Source organism: Eulemur rufifrons, chromosome 24, assembly GCF_041146395.1.
Source record: "Eulemur rufifrons isolate Redbay chromosome 24, OSU_ERuf_1, whole genome shotgun sequence".
Classification (NCBI taxonomy): Eukaryota; Metazoa; Chordata; class Mammalia; order Primates; family Lemuridae; genus Eulemur; species Eulemur rufifrons.
In genome coordinates, this window is record NC_091006.1 from 33,355,615 (window position 1) to 33,375,269 (window position 19,655).

Genomic DNA, 19,655 nt, shown 5'->3' on the forward strand with positions numbered 1-19,655 from the left:
TCATTATAAATTAATTCATTTGGCATCGTAGTACATATATCAATCTCTTGAGGATTTGATTTGTGTGTCCGTTCCCCAGAGCATGATTATATCTTGGTACGTTGACAAATTCAAGTGTTTTAGACCTGAAAAGATAAAGATTGCCGGGCGCGGTGGCTCACGCCTGTAATCCCTGTAATCCTAGCACTCTGGGAGGCCGAGGTGGGCGGATCATTTGAGCTCAGGAGTTCGAGACCAGCCTGAGCAAGAGTGAGACCCCATCTCTACTAAAAATAGAAAGAAATTATATGGACAGCTAAAAATATATATAGAAAAAATTAGCCGGGCATGGTGGCACATGCCTGTAGTCCCAGCTACTTGGGAGGCTGAGACAGGAGGATCGCTTGAGCTCAGGAGTTTGAGGTTGCTGTGAGCTAGGCTGATACCACGGCACTCACTCTAGCCTGGGCAACAGAGTGAGACTCTGTCTCAAAAAAAAAAAAAAAAAAGGTAAAGATTAATTGAGTGTCATTTGGTGTGGCCCCATCTGGCCGATCAGCCATCCCCTCTGTGTGACATTTCATTTTGTCTTTTACTCTCGACATCGTAATTAACTTTCATAATGTGGCAGATTGTATTTTCTAAACACGGCTACAACAGTATCTCACTTTCCGTACGGTATTCTTGTAATGTGGCTTTGACATTCCTTCCATCGAGAAGTGGGGTTTACGTTTCCTCCCGGTGAAGGTCATCAGACTTGTGATGACAGCAGAAGTGACATTATGTGACTTACAAGGCTAAGTCACACAAGGCAATACAGGTTCTTCCTGGTTCTCTTGGGACACTCACTATTGGAAGCCGCTGCCATGCAGGAAGGAAGCCCAAGTGGCCCATGGGCAGGAACCACGGTCCCCAGCCCAAAGCACCACCTTGCCACCTGTGAATCACCTACTAAGGAGATCCTCCAGTCCCCAGCTGAGCCACCTCGCTGACCCTGCACAGAGCAGAGTTGAGCCATCCCCATTGAGTCATGTCCAAATCACAGATTTGTGCGCAAATAAATGATTTCTGTTATTTTAAGCTAGCACGTTTTGTGGTGATTTTCTACGTAGCAGTAGATAACCAGAATACATATTAAATCGTTGGGTTGAGTTGGCTTTTTTGTTAACATGAAAGAAAAAGAAGCATTTTACTTAATACATCAGAAATCCTACTGCGATCATACTACCTTCACATTGCCATGTCTGGTGAGCTGTAGATAATCTCTGGAACCAGGTGCCGACGTGATATATCCCAGAAATATCACTGGATTAGAGCTACTTTTCAGGAGTTTTGAAACAGCGATCGCCTGCAGTTTCCTGTCAAGGTCATCCCTTTAAAAAAAAAAATGGAAAAATATACCTCTTTATTGTATTTGCAAAACAATCTTAAAAAATATTCGAGGCTGTAATCCTAGCTAATTGGGAGGCTGAGGCGGGAGGATTGCTTGAACCCAGACATTTGAGGCTATAATAAGCTATGATCGCACCACTGCACTCCAGCCTGGGCAACAGAGCAAGACCCCATCTCTTTAAAAAAAAAGTCTTAGGTACCTAAATTCCAAAAGAACATCTTCAAATGGTGTACAAACCAGAGTAATTCCTACTTGGCCAAATGTCTTAATGTTATACAAATGAACAAGACATAGACACAGTGCTTCGACTGAGTAGGCTGACAAACTTTCGACTAAGAATATGACCTTTCTTCACAAATCATTTGGAGTCAAGCTGATTTAAGTATCTATTCTAAATACAGCCTTTGTTCAACTTTTCATCAGAAGAAATTATATCAATGACGTGAGACTTCATCATCAGTATTACAGTTAAAGAACTAGTAGTCAAAAAAATAAAATAAAAGACCCAGGAAAACTGGTAAGAAGAAGAATCCTAACATTCATACAGCACATCACACTAATGTAACTTTCTCAGCTCCTTCAGCCAATCACGTGCTGAAAGCCTCCTTGGCTCTCCCGCTCAAATACAGGCTGAACATGGTGCTTTTATTAGGCTGAGCACTGTAGACACAAATAACTGAGATAATTAAGCAGGTATATCAAGGCTTTGGAGCGGTTGACAGTCACTCTGGGGAAAAATAGGACATCGTAAGTAACATAATCCAGCCAGGAAAACTAAAACACTCTAGGTGTTTCAAACAAAGTGAATTTAATATAGGGGATTGGTTACCTAGGCGATGGGAAGCCAAACAGGGCTCAGTGAGGCATCCAGAGGTTAGCAGCAATGAGGAATGAGTACCACCTCCAGGGCTAGAGGGACAGCAAAGGAGGCCATATTACCAGTGTCCAGAAGCCACACCTGACGATGGGAGATGGAGCTATGGAGGAGGCTGCCCAGGAGGAGCTGGGACCATCCAGGGAGGAGCTGCAGCCACAGAAGAGACTCAGCTGCTGCCAGAGACACCAGAGGAAGCAGAGAGGGTGAGAAACACCCTGGCTTCTCTAGTCCCCTGCCCTCCCACCTTGTGTGAGAGCCTCCCATTGGCTAAACCCACCCAGAAGCCAGGAGGCAAGGGTCTTCGGGAAATGTGGGTCCCTGCAGCACAGAGCCGAGAATAAGAGCAAAGAATGGATCCAAGAGTAGCCAGGCGGTAGATAACAGGCGTTTACACAGAAATGTACCTAATAAATGAGGGCTAAGGGGAAAAAAGGCCAAGGAAGATGGAGGGAGATCATCGAGGAGTGAGAAGATTGGAGAGACCTCATTGAGGTAGGATCTGAAGACAGGACTGAGTTGGACACATATGTGTGGACAGCTGAGTGCTATTAAAAGATGTCCCGAGAAATAGGAGAGTGAAAAGAATGACCATTTGTTAACCACCTTTGATACTGAATTCTCACAATAACTGCAGGCAGGTGGTAGCTCTATTTTTAAATGAGGTTGTCTCCGTCTCCCCTGCCCAGATCCATTCTCTGCCCCTCTCTATGCCCCAGAAGGCTGACCCTGCAGATTTCCTCTCCGGGACTCCTTGCCTGCTGGTTTCCAGTTAAGTCTGGCCAGTTGGAGGCACCAGCAGGAGACGAAAAGTTGGGACAAGAGGGAAGTTGGAGTATTTCTTCCCCAGACCCCCTGGCAGCAGCTGCGTTCCTCATGCCAAGTGGTCCCTTTTCCTGGGTCCAGATCTCACCAGGATCTGGGAACACTGTTTCCTCCGCCTGCTCCTTCAGCCCTGAGGCTGGTAGCAATTCCCACTGTCTGAGCGCTCAGCCTCTCTCAGTTGTTCCTTGGACCATTCCCACACCTTGGTACCCAGTCCTTTAATCAGATCTGCGGTCAGTTCTGTTCCCTCTGCCACGTGCAACTGGGATTCAAAACCAGGTCTTGAAAATTCCAAACCCACTGCACAATGGATAGTGTTTTCATTCAAATATATTTTAGTAATATATTACTGGAAATAATCTGTGAATTTGGTTTTACACTTTTTTCAGGAGATAAATCTTATCTAGTGATAGTAATAAAAATAAAAAATTATGTGTAGGAGGATGGGGGAAAAACAGAGAGAGACAGAGAGAAAGAGAACACACATTTTATGTTTTCTTATCTGTTAATATTTGATCTGCCCAATAACCCTATAATGTTGAGCCAGGAAAGAGCATTTTATCCCATTTTCAGAGACAAGAGACCTGGAACTCACCAAAGTTGTACCGCAACATAAACAAAACCAGAACGCAAGCCTCCAGACTACAGGTTCTGTGTTCTCTCCTCTTTGTACCTGATGCCTATTACAGATTTTTTTTAAATAGCGATTAAACGGTGCCTCAGTTAATTACCTAAAATAGTATCAATTTTCTTTACGGCGTTTACCTAAATGACTTCTAAGAAATGCTATATCCTATTTATTGGTTGCAAAAGAGATAATTTGTATAGTTAGTAATTTGAAAAATCTTGTTGAATCAGCTAATAACATGCACAAGCATTCTGTAATTCATTCCTAATAGGATTTTCACATTTGTATGCCATAATCACCGGAAAATGAAATCTCTAAATATTTATTCATGGTAAGAATTTTTGTATTTAATATTTAGTATTATAGAAAACAAGAGCAAACAAAAATATGTAATGATGGTTTCACAAATCATCCGAGGGTTTAACTTTCCCAAGTCACGTGTTGGGAGGCCACAGGGTTCATGGACAGCACTTCTGGGGTGCTCCTAAGGGCAAGGACTGTGCCTAGCACTGTGCCTGGGACGTGGCAGATGCCTGAATTCCTCTTTTTTTTTTTTTTTTTGTTGAGACAGAGTCTCACTTTGTTGCCCAGGCTAGATTGAGTGCCGTGGCGTCAGCTTAGCTCACAGCAACCTCAAACTCCTGGGCTCAAGCGATCCTACTGCCTCAGCCTCCCGAGTAGCTGGGACTACAGGCATGCGCCACTATGCCCGGCTAATTTTTTCTATATAGATTTTTAGGTGTCCATATAATGTCTTTCTATTTTTAGTAGAGACGGGGTCTCGCTCAGGCTGGTCTCGAACTCCTGACCTTGAGCAATCCACCCGCCTCGGCCTCCCAGAGTGCTAGGATTACAGGCGTGAGCCACCTGAATTCCTCTTAAGCTGCCCAATATACCTTACATTTAGTATTGTCTGATCTGGTTTAATTATGGCCAGTATTAATCAGCACTTACTATATTCACGTACTTTGCATGAGATAATATATCTCATTTAATTCTCGCAAGAACCCGTGAAATAGGTAGGACTATTGCCCCTGATTTATAGAAGAGGAAACTATGGTTCAAGGTAGTTAAATAACTTGGTGAAGGATACACAGCTAGTGGCTGAATTCGGATTCAAACCAGATTGTCCGACTCCAGGCTTTGGAATCCCATGCTCCTAACCATTAAACTACACTGCTTTCCTCCCTGGAGTTACATATCCTCAATAAGTGTTAGCTACTATTATTATTATTGCTATTGTTTTTGTCATTATTATTAAATCAAATGAGTAAGATAACAAGTAAAGGATACGGTGTTAATCAGAGAGCTTTAAGTATGTAGTTAATAGAAAGTTAGAAAAGGCAACTCTTCGCTTCTCTTTTCCAAGCATATTCCTAGGGCTTTTAGTTTTCTCTTCCCTACGTTTCAGGAGAGGTTGGAAGGAGTTAAAAGGGGTAGGAAATAGAAAGCAAAGGAAAAAAGGGAAGGAGTAGATTCAACTGTTTCTTAGGTTGAGACCTTGCAACATTTAAACACAAAAGCCCCTATTTTTTAAAGACAAATCCAACTTAAATGCAATGTAAGGTCAGTGGAATGATGTTTGAATGCCTATACTTGCTACATAAAAATTACTAGGGAAACAGAAGGCACTTCCTCAAATAGCTTTTTAAAGTGATACGAACCATCTACATCATCTATCCTCCAAACGCCCTTCTTATTTCTAAGGAGGTAAGCAAATCTCATTAGTTAAGTGGTTCATATTAATTATATTTGGATGGTTTATTTATATTATTCTCTGACTTATTTGAGAAAATATTCAAATATGCTTTCACAGATCCATATAATACTGTGAGAAAAAGTGAAGTAACCAGGGAAATAAGGGTGGCAGACACATTAGTTTTGTTTAGATAAAACTTACAGTACAACAACGTTGCTTTGCTAACGTTCTGTATGTCACTTTAAAGTTCTGTGGCCTCTTGTGTCATGTACATGCCAAGACCTGTATGCCTATGTCACGGCACATAGCACTTTACATTTGTGTTGTAAATTATTATGGTTTGGTATGCTAGAGTATAAATTAAATACTTTTACCTTTGCTTTTGAAATACAATATATCGCAGGTGTTATTCATGATCTATTCAACACTAAGTCACTGATTGTGAATGTTATTTTTTGCAGGGGAGGTAAAACTCATTTTCCACTCTTCATGTTTCCTTGTAGAGGGACTTTCTTAGGAAACCATCACTGCCCTCCCCCGCCACCCTTTACCTTTTGGGAGGACTTTTCTAATTAATTTTGAATGAATTATCAAATCTTTCTACTGTCTTCTCTGTGACATCTGCCAGTTCTCAAACAGGGTGTTTTCTGTCCTATTTTTTCCACCAAGGGCAGAGCACGACAGGGCACGTTCTGCCCCTCCTGGGTGGGCCTGCTGTCCGGAGGGGGTCAGTTTCACGTATTTCGGGGGCTGCATTAGCATGGACACTTAAGCCATGTTGTCCAAGCAGGCTTATCAGTATTCAAAGTGGTATTTTAATCTCCATCTACCAGATTTCTCTGCCCACCTATCAGTTGTCTGTGAAAACATGAGAGGAAAAAGGTAATTTAACACCCTCAAATCCCAGCAGTACTTCCGTCTGTAGCAGTAATCCTGCAGGAAAAGGGGATTCATTTTTCTGGACTCTCCTTTACTGTGTGGTTTAAACACTTGCAGGCTCTGGGTGTGGCTCTACCTACCGCCCAGCTGTGTGCTCCTGGTTGCACAAGTCATCTAACTTCTCTTCGCCTACGTGCTTTACCTGTAAAATGGGGCTTTGATAGTACTTGCCTTATACAGAGCAAAGATAAAACACAACAGTGTACTTAATACGGCCCCTGCACGGAGGATTACCGTACAGTTCAGTAACCGAGGGCTACTTCAGCCCATCACACACCACCACTAAGTGTTTCTGTGTCTGATTTTTAAAACCAGCAACACAGGGGAAAAATACTTTGGAAAGTAAAAAAGAATAAAGTAAGAAAGATTATTTCATAGAAATCAAAGGAAATTATTGATAATATTTCTTGATATTTATGTAATATTATATAGACCAAAGAAACCCACTCGTGATTCCCAAAGTGTGTCACTACAAAATCCACCAGTTTGTCGGAGATGTTAACGGTCAGCGTTATGGCTGGTGCAATCTCGCCCTCTGGTGACGGAAGAAGGTGATGCTCCGATCTCACAATGGGGAACCTCGACAAAGCCATGATCCTGTATGGGAATGAGAGAGACACGTGCATCATTGAGTCCCGCATAGCATGCAGAGTGGACTGAGCAAACGCACTAAGAAGGGATGTGTCCCACCACACGCACGCCACGGAGGGCCCCTCAGAGCAATGATGTGGCAGAGACTTATGTGGCAGTCTGCTTGTCGGATCGTCACACCTGGGGTCGTTAGCGTGTCTCGCTGTGTCACACCAGCAACTCTGTTTTCATAAGTGCCGTGGAGACACGAAAAGGGCAGCATTAGGAATGCACAAAATCCATTTACTTGCATTGTTACTCTGACACCACATTTGCATAAACAATTCTAATATTAATATTAATCAACACATACAGGAATGTACAGTCTTGCCAGCAAGGACACAAAGTAGCAATTTATAAAATTAGAAATTGAAAAACAATAAGCGTATGAAAAGGCACTCACTCCACGTCACTCTGTCAAAGAGCTACATGCGAAAAGGGTGAGCAGAGCCCGGACCTCAGCAGGCTTCTCTTCCCCAGCTAGGAGCACGCTCTGTCGCCCTCGCGGAGTCTCTACCCGATGATACCTGAAGACACATCTCCAGCCTGGCCTGTCCTACTCCGCCCTCCAGGCCAAACTCAACTGCTTCCTGGGCGTCACTTGACCGTCCAGGGGCATGTCACACTTAGCACAAACTGCTGCTGTCCCGATGGTTCCCGTCCCGTTAAATGGCATCATCTCCTATCAGGTATTCAGGGCAAAAACCTGGCCGTATCTTCAGCACCTCCCCAGCCCCCAAGAAGCACCATCGTGGCATATTCGCAGGACGAGTATACAACAATATCAACTTTCCACTCCACGCCCAAGCTGCCTAGTCTTTCAGGACTGTATTCGGGATTAACACCCAAGGTATACTCACCCCCAAGTGTGATCCCTTGTGCTTGGACCGAAGTCTGTATAGAACCCCAGCTTCTCCCCTAGCCACATAGTCAAGTCGTTGTTCCCCATATAGGGCTTAGAAGCATCGCTCTCCAAGATTGTTATGAAATCTGCACCTGTTCAGGAAAAAAAAAAAAAAAAAGCATTCAATGGTTAATCACAGCAAGGCAGAAAGCAACACTTTATTCTCAGCCCTTAACCCTTTTGCCTTACCTGATAAACCCAAAAATAATTTTTAATGAGTCACTAAAGTGAAGTGGTTCAAATCTGAGCTATAAAGAAATTTTCCCATGTTTAGAATTTAATTAAAACATGAAACAACTCCAGAAAATACTGGAAAGGATAAGAGAATCACTCTTCTAAATTTTCAAATATTCTTAACATCATTCCCAAATTTTCAAATAATCTTAATGCTTTTCTCAAATACCCAATTTATGTTCAGAAACAATAGAATGCTGCACAAGAGCATGTTATTCCAGGACAAACGGCTCTATACTATCAGCACAGAAGTATGTTTATTGGCTTTTTCAGATCTTGGCCAGATGTGGCTCAGAGGCCTGTAATCGAGACCAAATAAGGACTAAGCGTCAAAGAAATTTCTCGGTAGCATTACGTTCATACAGACACTCAGCGGTTTCTCAGGAGGCTTATCGTTAAGAATAGCCAGAACTGTTGAGCCCTTTACCGATCTTGCTCCATGCTCCCGTAGTTGATCTAACACCAAACTCCTCCATGTTTAAAAGCATGCTTTCCACAAAGATGAGCACCCCAGAACATGGAAACAAATACAATTGGTTCTCAAGCTCTTGAAAGCAATTTGGTTCACAAATGAACCTCACTCTGACTCATTCTGCCTCTTAATCCAACAGTTTTCTGATCCCCAACAGCGGGTCCCCAAGTGACAGGAGCTTCCAGAAGGAGCATCCCTAAGAACAACGGCATGGCGAGGGTCCCCTGCTGATACCCAGTTCAAGGTGCTGTTCAGAATCCACTGAATTTATTGCTCTCAAACACGGACAGATGTGGTCACAGAAGCTCATCCTCCCGCAGCTGCCCACCAAAGGAAAGGGTTTCTTAAGAGACTAGTGTATGACCAGCAGGTCCTTTTCCTAGGACTAACTGTCCTGCTGAAAGTAAAAGTGACAACAGTAGTTTCTCAAACCCTGGAACTAGTTCTAGTAAGAGACTTACCTGTTTGCTTGAGCAGGAGAGCTGATCTTTCTAGATTGGACCATCCCTCATTGTCATATCCAAACCTGAAAGGCCAGATGGCAGCAGAGACCTCTTTGGCTGGTGCCTGAGGAATAGTTTTAATGGTCATTTAGAATGACTGTGAACCAGGGCAGTTTCGGTGACCCACTGTTCTCCGCCTCTCTCTACCAAAATTCGTATTTCAGCAAAGGCATTTCCTTAGACGTTTTGCCCACATTTAATTCACAAAAATAAGGAAACATTTGCTAAACCATAATCTCATAATAAATCTGTGAACTTCTAGCTTAAGCTTGGAAGTTAGGAGACATGTTTGGAAAGTGAGTATTTATAATAAGCATTGCCAGTAATAGCAAAAAATTAGGAACAACCGGGCTGTCCCTCAACAGGAAAATACATAAACAGATGGTGTCACCTACACAGAATGGAACACTACACAGCCCTAGTAAATGAGTTAGGGCTACGTAGTACCATGAGGATGAATCTCACAAAGATGATTTAAGCAAAAAAAAAAAAAAAAGTAAGTTGCAAAACGTATATGTCAGATATCTTTTAGATAAAGTTAAAAACATGGTAAAAACACTTTTGTCTAGGGATCTATCATATTTAGTAACAATGGAAAGAAATGCATGAAAATGATAAAAAACACAATATCCAGGAGAGCGGTTACCCTTGCAAGGGAGAAGAATCATACAGTGGGATACACAGAGGCCTTCAACATATTTATAAAGTGGTCAGCCCCTTCTAACCTAGTTATGACGATGCCACACCCCTACTGTACTGGCAAGGCCAAGGTCCGGGAGCACAGCCCCGTCATGAGCGTCTCTTTGGGGTCTATGAGCCAGTCAGAGATACGCTGCCCACAACCCCAGCCATCCGTCTCTGATCTACAACAGGGGCTCCTCTGAAAGAGAATGGCTGGATCAGAACAAATCCATGATCACAACCGAAAAAACAACTCACACTGGACCACACAGTTCAGGTTGGGAGGAGGGTCACTGCTTTACATAAATGGGCCAGTGGCATCATCAGAGCTCACAGCAACCTCAAACTCCTGGGCTCAAGCGATCCTCCTGCCTCAGCCTCCCGAGTAGCTGGGACTTACAGGCATGCGCCACCATGCCTGGCTAATTTTTTTTCTATTTTTTGGTAGAGATGGGATCTAGCTCTTGTTCAGGCTGGTCTTGAACTCCTGAGCTTGAGCAATCCTCCTGCCTCAGTCCTCCCAGAGTGCTAGGATTATAGGCGTGAGCCACCGCGCCCGGCCCTCAGTGCAGCTTTTTATTTAATATGAAAAATTTTCCCAGTGGTACAGATTGCTAAAATTCAAAGTTAACACTCCAATTCTGTTTTAGCCAAAACGGTAACTCTGAGTGAATTCTGAAACACATTGAACTTTTTATTAAAGCAGATAGAAAGTACAGCGTTGCCATGACTTACTCATGTTCTTCACAGCTTTCTACAAGAGGACGTTGAGACATTTAAAACTGTAGATAGCAAGACGGAAAAGAAAGAGACAAGGAAACTTCCACCACCCATCACTACACAAGTTACCTATAATCTGCAAAAATCAAGAATTGCCTGTGAGATTGTTCTTAAATCAAAGACTCTCACGTTGCTGTCTTCAGCAATGTCTACCAGGAAGTACAGAGAAGCCCATTATAAAATAGTTCCTCAGTGCTTCTCCTGATGTTACAATATGCACTTCATGTCCTCCTAACCAGAGATCAGGGATATTCCCAAAGTGAGAGCTAACAGGGGTACACAAACTGTATGGAATTAAAAAAAAAATGAAAATAATTCAATTGAGTTGGAAACATACGTAAGTAGAATTAAGGAGAATGTAAGAATTCCGAATACAAATATGTGATTTGATTCAGTGTGGTCCTCTTTGTACGCAGTGTAGCATTATCAGTTCTATCTAAATATGCCCATCTTTATATCAAGTTCAGTTGAAAACACTAAAATAAATAAATAAAATAAAATAGTTCCTTATTTTATAGTTTAGAAATGTTAAATCAGGAATGGCAAAAATAACTCCACACAACAAAATTATGAACTGTTTGCCTCTAATATATTGATCTATCCTGTCTCAAGAACCCAATTTCAAAAAATAATCCCACTATATTATCAGCCTGTGACTACAAGTTAAGGAGATGGGATTCATGGCACTAAAGTCATCAGACCCAGGTCTAGCATTCAACTGGAATGGTGACATATACAAATGTGTGTGTATGTGTATATATATCTCTCACATAAAATTCTATTTCAAAATTTTTAATTACTTACCCCTTTGCCCAATTTCCTCTCATAGGTTTTATGCCGTAGTCCTAATCCTAACAACCCCACACCAACCAGCAGCCACAAAACTAAACAAAAAGAAAAAATAATTGTTTTTTAAAAACTAAACTTGTTTTTAAAATAATAATTTTTATGAAATTATTGAATCTATTGGCCAAGCATTTTGTGCAGAGGGGAAATGTCTAATTCTTGGGTTAATCTTCACGTGTGACATGCACACATAACCCACGCTGTAAACCCAGGTTTCAAAGAATCTTCCCTAAAAATGTTTCAAGGTCTATGAGCTTAAAGTAAAAGTAAATCATATAATATACAAGAAAACAAGTCTCATGAACAGGAACCAGCAGGAAAAAACACCCTTCAGAATCAAGCCCACAAAGACTTCAGATATTGGAGCTTTCAAAATGAGAATATAAAACAAGTATGCTTAATATGTTTAGAAAAATCAAACAGGAGACTGAAAAGTATAAGTAAGGAACTAAAATAAAGACTAAAATAAAGGATGAGGAAAATTTGTAAAGACATCAAAGAGACTTCTAGAAATAAAAATACTCATTATAATCACTGAGAATAGAAACTCAACAGACAAGAAGATTAGACAAAGCTGAATAGAGAGAATTAGTGCAAAGAGTGGCACAAAAAACAGAGGTAGGAAATATGAAAGAGGTTAAGAGACACGGAGAACAGAAGAAGAACATATATGTAATTGGAGTTAAAAAGGAACAGAGAGAAAGAATGGGAAAAGAAGCAATATTTGCAGTAAGAATGCTGAGAATTTTTCAGAAGTGAAAAAAGTCATGACTCTTCAAATACACAAAGCACAAAGATTCCAGAGCAAGATAGGAAAGAAAATCCACATTCAGATATATCATAGTGAAACTTTTGGAACACCAAAGCAAAGAGAAAAATCTTAAGAGCTGCCACAGAGAAAAGACAGATTATCTTCAAAGGAGCAACAATTACACTGACAGATGACAAAAGTGAAAGCCTTAAGACAGGGGAATAGTATCTTCATTGTGCTGAGAGAAATACAACCAACTACTAAAAGAAAAGAAATTGAAGGTATAATCAATCTCTTAACTAAAAAGAGAAGTGAGGAGGAGGGGTATAAAAAAAAAGAAAAAGAAACCGTAATCAATGCAAAAGAAATCAAGAAGAAAAAGAAAAAAATACATATCTAGAAATTAGAAAATGAAAAAAGAAAATTAAGATGATAGAAATAAATCAAATACAATCACTATTAAAAATAGATTAAACTCTCAAGTTAAAAGCCAAAAAGACTGGGCAGGTGCAGTGGCTCATGCCTGTAATCCCAGCACTTTGGGAGGCTGAGGTGGGAGCCTCTCTTGAGGCCATGGGTTCAAGACCAGTCTGAGCAACATAACGAGACCCTGTCTCTACAAAAAATTTAAAAATTAGCTGGGAGTGGTGGTAAGTGTCTGTAGTCCCAGCTCCTCGGGAGGCTGAGGCAAGAGGATCACTGGAGCCCGAAAGTTTAAGTTTACAGTGAGCTGTGACCACGCTACTGCACTGCAGCCTGGGCAACAGAGGGAGACTCTCTTTAAAAAAAAAAAAAAAAAAAAGACAAAGACTGACGTTCCAAAAGGCAAAACAATGGAAACAGTAGCAAGATTGTGGTTGCCAGGGGTTTTTAGGGAGAGAGGGATGAATAGGTGGAGACAGGGGATGTTTAGGGCAGAGAAACTATTCTGCACGATACTGCAGTGATGGCTACATGTCATTACATGTTTGTCAAAACTCATAGAATGTACAAGGCTGAGAGTGAACCCTAATGTAAACTATGGCCTTTGGGTGACAGTGATGTGTCAGTGCAGCTTCGTTGATTATAACAAACGTATCGCTCTGGTGAGAGATTTTGACAGACTGGGCGACCTCACATGTGTGGGGCAGGGAATATACAGGAAATCTCTGTACCTTCCACTCAATCTTGCTGTGAACCTAAAACTTCTAAAATATAAAGTCTATTTTTAAAAATCACAACTCTGTAAATATTGTTCCAAATGCCTCAGTTTTGATGAACGAATTAAAGAATTATGGTTCTTAACCAAAATTTTAAAAAAAGACAAGGATTGTCAGGATTAAAAACAAGTAAAAACTGCTAGATCCTGGTTCCAAAGACATAAGAACACACACAGAAAAACCTCATTTCCCCGAAATGTAAATATGGTCTTTTCGAATTATAATGAAACATATATCCAGGTTTTTATATAATGGTCTTACTGCTTTGGGACATTTCTTTTGGAAATACATTGAAAATGTATATAGCTTCTTAATTTCTATCTCTTTACACTGTGATACTTTGTCTCCTTTAGTAAGATATCAAGGCCTTGAGGGTGGAAACCGTTGCTCATATGTCTTTGTATCCTACATAACAACGCCTAATACCCTACGTGCACACTGTACACATTCAATCAATTTTTATTTAATCTAGTCCATTTTAAATGAGTCAAATATTAAATAGTAAATGAATTTTACATTTGAGTTTCTAGTTCATCAACATTCCAACCACTAACATATTTAATCTTCCAAAAAAGGAGAACAAGAAATGGAGCAAATAGTCTCAACTATTAGAAACAAACATCTTAGAAATTCTACCAGTTGAATCATCTTATCTATTTTAGAAGTGAAATAAAATTAATACAGAGTATTTACGGTTCAAATGACAAGATATCAGGGATTTGCTTTAAAGTACTTAAACAAACAGAAAAGGTAGAGAAAATCGCTGTTAATAACATTGGCAAAATGTTGATAATTGTTGAAACTGGATGAAGAGTCCATGAGAGTTCATTCTACTCTTTGATTTCATATGTTTGAAATTTTATATAATACATGTTTTTTAGAAGACAATAAAACTATACTTACAAATTTTCATGTATTTTTCACTCTTCCTGAAAAGCACTTTAGGACTATTTTTTGTTTGAAGAAGAAAGTCAAGGTTTTTCTTAGGGCCACACAGCATGTTCAGCCCAATAGTTAGCATTATCGTCCCTGGTAAAAGAGAAAGAAATATATTATAGTTTAATCCAGAAATCCTGCCAATGTAAATTCCAGGACCTAAGATTTGTTTTAAAGGAACATACCCTGAAAATTCAGCTACTGAATTAATTTATCTCAATGCCTAGGCAGCTACTCTAGCAGAGCTTTCAATGATTGGGATGATCATAAGAAATCAGGTAGGGTTCTAAGAATTACGTCTTAAATGATAGGACTCCAGCCTTTTCCTGTTGAGGGATGTCTTTCAATTTCCTGACTATTTCCTAGTTGTTAGATTGCTGATGGTTCTCACGACTGACTGTTGACTGAGTAGGGGACAGTGGAAACTTCGGAGCTGCCACACGGACACAGTAAGAGCCTGCCCATGAACCAAGTGGACCATACGTAGGATTTTAATGTGGCAGAGATCCTGCCCAAATCTCTGGGCACAGGGTCCTCACAGAGGATGCATGCCAGAACTCATGCTGTGCCAACAGGCTGGTCAATCAAGTCGAGCTAAATTGGGACGTACTCCAAACTAGCTTACATGTAAAATTTACATGCTTCGAAAATCATACATAATAAGAACAGAAACAGAGATTGGGCACAATATCTAAATTAAGAAATGTTAAGGAAAAGTTAAGCTTAGGTGGAAGGATAGCAAAAAAATTTATGTCTAGTTTTCAGGAAATAGCAGGAAAAACCTAGAAAATAAATTTATAACTAGTGTCTGATATTATACAGATTCTTTTCAATTCAGTTATAGTAAAAGCTACTCTGAACGTTACCAACATCCCTTGGCTTTTGTGGCCTCATCAATATAATGTCACTCACACTGAAAAAAAACGTTCTCAGTTGCATGAAGCTGTAACAGCACACTGTTTCCACAATCCCATAAGTAGTGAGAAGGAACTCAAAAAGCTCATCGTTCATAGCGTTCTAAAACAACCTTCTGCATAGAATGACTCTGACTTTCATTTGTTTTCTTCTCATGGCAGACCCCTAAGCAAGCTGGAATAAGAAAAAAGCAGGGCATTGGACAGGAAAACAGAGCAGGAGAGAGTGCACACACCTGAAAGAAACCAGAAGAAACACAGTGTTCGCAAGGCCAAGGTTATGGCAGAGGAAATGCAGCAATTTCTCTAATTAGGTGAGAGCTTGGGTATTTACCAGAAATATCAAATTCTCAAGAGTTAGTTCTAAAATATTTCACGTAATTTAAAAATACATCTTCCAAACCAGCCTTTCCTGACAGATGTCTGGCTCGTAGAGTAGAAGAGTTTATGTGAAAATGTAGACAGTAGCTGGCTATGTATCAGGGCACAAAGGGGACCGGCAACAGAACCCACGTAGAATCCGGCACCTGGGCAGCTCTCACCCAGCTGGAATTTCCTAAGTATCTGTCTCATTTACGTGCAGTGCTTCCTCTGCTTGACTAAAGCTCCAGGTGGGCAGGGACTCTAGGTATTTTTCATACTTAGCACCTGGGCACTGTTCCTGGATCACAGCAGATGCATGACAATTTTTTTAAATGAAGAAATAAACAAATGGAAAAACAAATGTACAAACAAGAACTGGATCCCTTATTAACCTGCTTTGTCTCCTCATCGTTCATAGATTTTTCTTGTAGAAGTATTTGACCTGGTTTACTTAAAATGATACCCAAGATTTGATTTGTGTATGTCTGATATACCTCAATAGTTTCATTACTACCAGAAGACAAATTTTAAAAATATTAAACTAAGCTAAGTTTAAGAAATTTTAATTTTGGTATGTGAGTTTACAACCACTGAAATGGAAAATATATTTATTCTATGATTTGGGAATTTATCATTTACACTAAGATACACACACATATATATATTTTATTGGTAAAAATATGGTAAATAAAAATCATAGATAAAATTCAGGGGAACCCCCAAAAGGAAAATTCCTGTGTATATTTATGAGCCAACCATTGACGTGGAAATATGAGCATCACAATCATATGTTTTCCTAACATATCATATAATACAAGTGCTACATAGTTTACACTTTGTTATGGATTAAACTCTCTTCACAACAAATTCATTTAAAAGGTCTTTGTAGTAAAAAATATTACTGAAATGCACTGATGAATTAAGACATGTGGTTTTAACTTATAATTTAGACATCCTTCCAGGCTTTTTTAATTATGATTAAGAGAGTCTATTTTACTAAGAAAGCAAGATACCCTATTGATTTCCACGAGTCATGTAAAGTGCTAAATCCTGGTCAGCCCTCAAGGATATTTTTGAGCAGTTACTTCAATCCAGACCTTTTAAATGAAGAAATGAACTGGCCGGGCGCGGTGGCTCACACCTGTAATCCTAGCACTCTGGGAGGCCGAGGCGGGAGGATCGCTCCAGGTCAGGAGTTTGAGACCAGCCTGAGCAAGAGCGAGACCCCGTCTCTCCTAAAAATAGAAAGAAATTATCTGGCCAACTAAAAATATATATAGAAAAAATTAGCCGGGCATGGTGGCGCATGCCTGTAGTCCCAGCTACTCGGGAGGCTGAGACAGGAGGATCGCTTGAACCCAGGAGTTTGAGGTTGCTGTGAGCTAGGCTGACGCCACGGCACTCACTCTAGCCTGGGCAACAGAGTGAGACTCTGTCTCAAAAAAAAAAAAAAAAGAAAAAGAAATGTACTCACCCAAAAGCACATCAGATCTTTCTCTCGCATAAACACCTCCTGGGACAAACTTAAAAGCTGTGCACCATGCGCAGAAAAACATTTCCAGAAGATAAAATAGCATGGCAGTGGTCATGGTCTTCCCAGGGTTTGTCCCGGAGCTGATAAGTTGTCCCAGCGCTTGAGGCCACACGGACGCCGTGAAGACAGCCAGCACGCAGCCAGACACGGCAGCCGCCCACGTGTGCAGGTACAAGAGGCCGGCAGCGGAAGCCGCTCCTGCTTGTGAGAGAGAGAAAAAAAAGAAGAATCAGACAGGAAAGCAGTGAAGCCTATAGGACGACCGATTTATAGCCGTTTAGAACCAGAATGCACCTCAGGGGTATACGGGTCCCACCTCCAGGCAGACGAGAAAACTAAGGTCTAGCAAGGTTAACGCGATTTGCTCAAGGTCACACAGCCAGTCACTGGCACAACCAGAGACAGAATGTTGATCTAGGAAATCTCAGTCTGATATTATTTCTCAGGAAGGACGAGGGAGGGAAGAAGGCATTTTCAGCTAATTGGTGTTAAGATCCAAGAAATAATACTCACACTGTATATTAACTAAACTGGGGTCCCCACAATGCATGTACTACATCTATGCCTTTTTTTGATAGAACTGTGATTTTACTAATTTAATTGCTATCAAGATTTAAAGCTCCTGTATCTTTGCTTTTATGAAATTCTTCAGTCATTGCCATAATTAATTGCATGCCGAGTCTCCAGTTGGGGTTGCAAGCTTGAACAGTACAATAGGAAAACACGATTCCTGTTGCTCCAGTCTGCTTTAGCGCGGTGGTTTCCAGAGATGAATCACAGTGAAAGTGGGCCCCAGCCCAGGTAATTAAGTGTGAGCTCCAGCTGGTTCCAGGTGAGCAGGCGATCAGAGGGGAGATGGAGCTCGTGAATTATGGCCCTACTCTCCCTTACTGCAAGTAGCCTCCTGGAAGTCTTAAATCTGCTCACCTCTGAGTCTTTAAAACTACTTTTTAATACTTCAGAGAGACAACAAAACTAGGTTAGGTTTGACTCTCAAGGATACGACCTTACTCACCTGGGGCAATAACAGTAAGTTCACAGCTTTTTTGTTTTTTAACTAACAATCTATGTTTCTGTTTTCCCATGTTTAAAATGAAGCTGCTAATTACCTGCCTAATAAGCACTTTGCTTATAGTCTATGCGTAAAGGCATAGTATAAACGTTGAGCAAACTTCCAGTGCATTTCGCTTGCCTTTTCCAAACTGCACACAGATTAAGAAGCCGTAGCACACGCTCATTGCAAACTCAGCATTAACAAAGTTCTCCAGCCCTTTTCCTGAGAAATCTCAAGAAGCAGCTCTCTGATGAGAAGAAAGGTGACTCCTATATACACGCAGACTTCCAGAGTCTCCAGACACAGTGACACCCAGAGAATACACAAGCAAGTGAAAACAGGACGGCAACAGGGTGCTCACGCAGCTCCAGGGGGAAGAGAGCCTGGCCAACCTCACCAATTTAGCAGCCAGTTTGGATGACACATACATTCCATGCAAGGGTGATGGTGCTTACGTGTACAGAACTTTACTTATTATGTTACTCAACCCACGTCTTCTATGACTGATACGCACAGTCTCACAAACCCACACACACCACCTAGTGCAACACCCTGAATCGCTTGTTCAATTAACACGTGCAAGGACATCTCCTCTCACAGAAGCCAAATATAGCACCTGCTCTGTAACAGAGTGGAGAATTGTTTTTACTTACAGTCAGCACGCCTGACTATAACCATTTCTGCCCGTAAGGGGAAGGAGGAGGAGTGGCATAATTCAGTCACAGGAAAACAAGTCTGATGCCCCCTCATGCCCACAAAGACTAATGGGAAAGGGGAAAAGGGTAGCCTGAAACACGACAGCCTTCACCAATATTTCTTGGGTCCTAAAGGGTATGACCGGGGAGAGATGAGTCGGGTCTTTGAATAAGCAAACATGGCCCCCAAAGCTGGGCAGAAAGGTGGGCAGCTAAACTGGTACATGGAAAAGGGAAAGGGGAATTGAGTTTCATTATGGAATCCCAACAGAGGGCATTTCTGAAAAACAAGCAAGCGAGGAATTTTGAAGAGTGACAAAGGGTCTGGCCGCTGGCAACACGCAGTAAGACTAAGTTCACGTACCGTGCATAAGCATCTTTGAGGGGAGGCAGTATTATGGCAGTGTAGTCCTGGGAATGAGACGGCCACAGGAGGAGAGGGACAGTGAAGCAGGAAGAAGCAGGGACCTGGAGCAGATAGTCACCAGTGCCCCTGGTGACATCTGGGTTACAGCTGCTGCAGCTGGTCTTAACAGCTCATTTGACCACAGTACATATTTGTATGGCTGCGCCTACTTCCGGTCTGGTTGCACATGCTTGCAAGTAAACTGGATAACCAAGCTCAATGATGGTGTATCTGCAGGTAAATTTCACATACCTGTAACCCACCAGATCAAACTGTTGATAGTACCACGAAACCACGAGCAAGCTGAAAGCATCAGTCCACTTGCCAAGCCCAGCAGAATTACACCTCTGTAAAAAAAAAGGAGATGCTTAAGACATTTGATGTTATTAATATTTCATTGTCACAAATACAGTATA

General features: G+C 41.1%; 1 protein-coding gene across 2 annotated transcripts in view; it reads right to left on the reverse strand.

The window, feature by feature from the left end:
- The window catches only part of CWH43 (cell wall biogenesis 43 C-terminal homolog), a 43,213-nt gene that overhangs the window by 12,208 nt on the left and 11,350 nt on the right, over nucleotides 1-19,655 (reverse strand). For both annotated transcript variants that reach the window (XM_069457825.1, XM_069457826.1), the window contains exons 6-13: nucleotides 19,492-19,586; nucleotides 17,025-17,282; nucleotides 14,241-14,366; nucleotides 11,346-11,425; nucleotides 9,039-9,144; nucleotides 7,828-7,963; nucleotides 6,785-6,934; nucleotides 1,208-1,352 (exon numbers count right to left, since the gene is read on the reverse strand). In XM_069457825.1, the coding sequence (XP_069313926.1) occupies nucleotides 1,208-1,352; nucleotides 6,785-6,934; nucleotides 7,828-7,963; nucleotides 9,039-9,144; nucleotides 11,346-11,425; nucleotides 14,241-14,366; nucleotides 17,025-17,282; nucleotides 19,492-19,586 (1,096 nt within the window). The remainder of the gene's footprint in view (nucleotides 1-1,207; nucleotides 1,353-6,784; nucleotides 6,935-7,827; nucleotides 7,964-9,038; nucleotides 9,145-11,345; nucleotides 11,426-14,240; nucleotides 14,367-17,024; nucleotides 17,283-19,491; nucleotides 19,587-19,655) is intronic.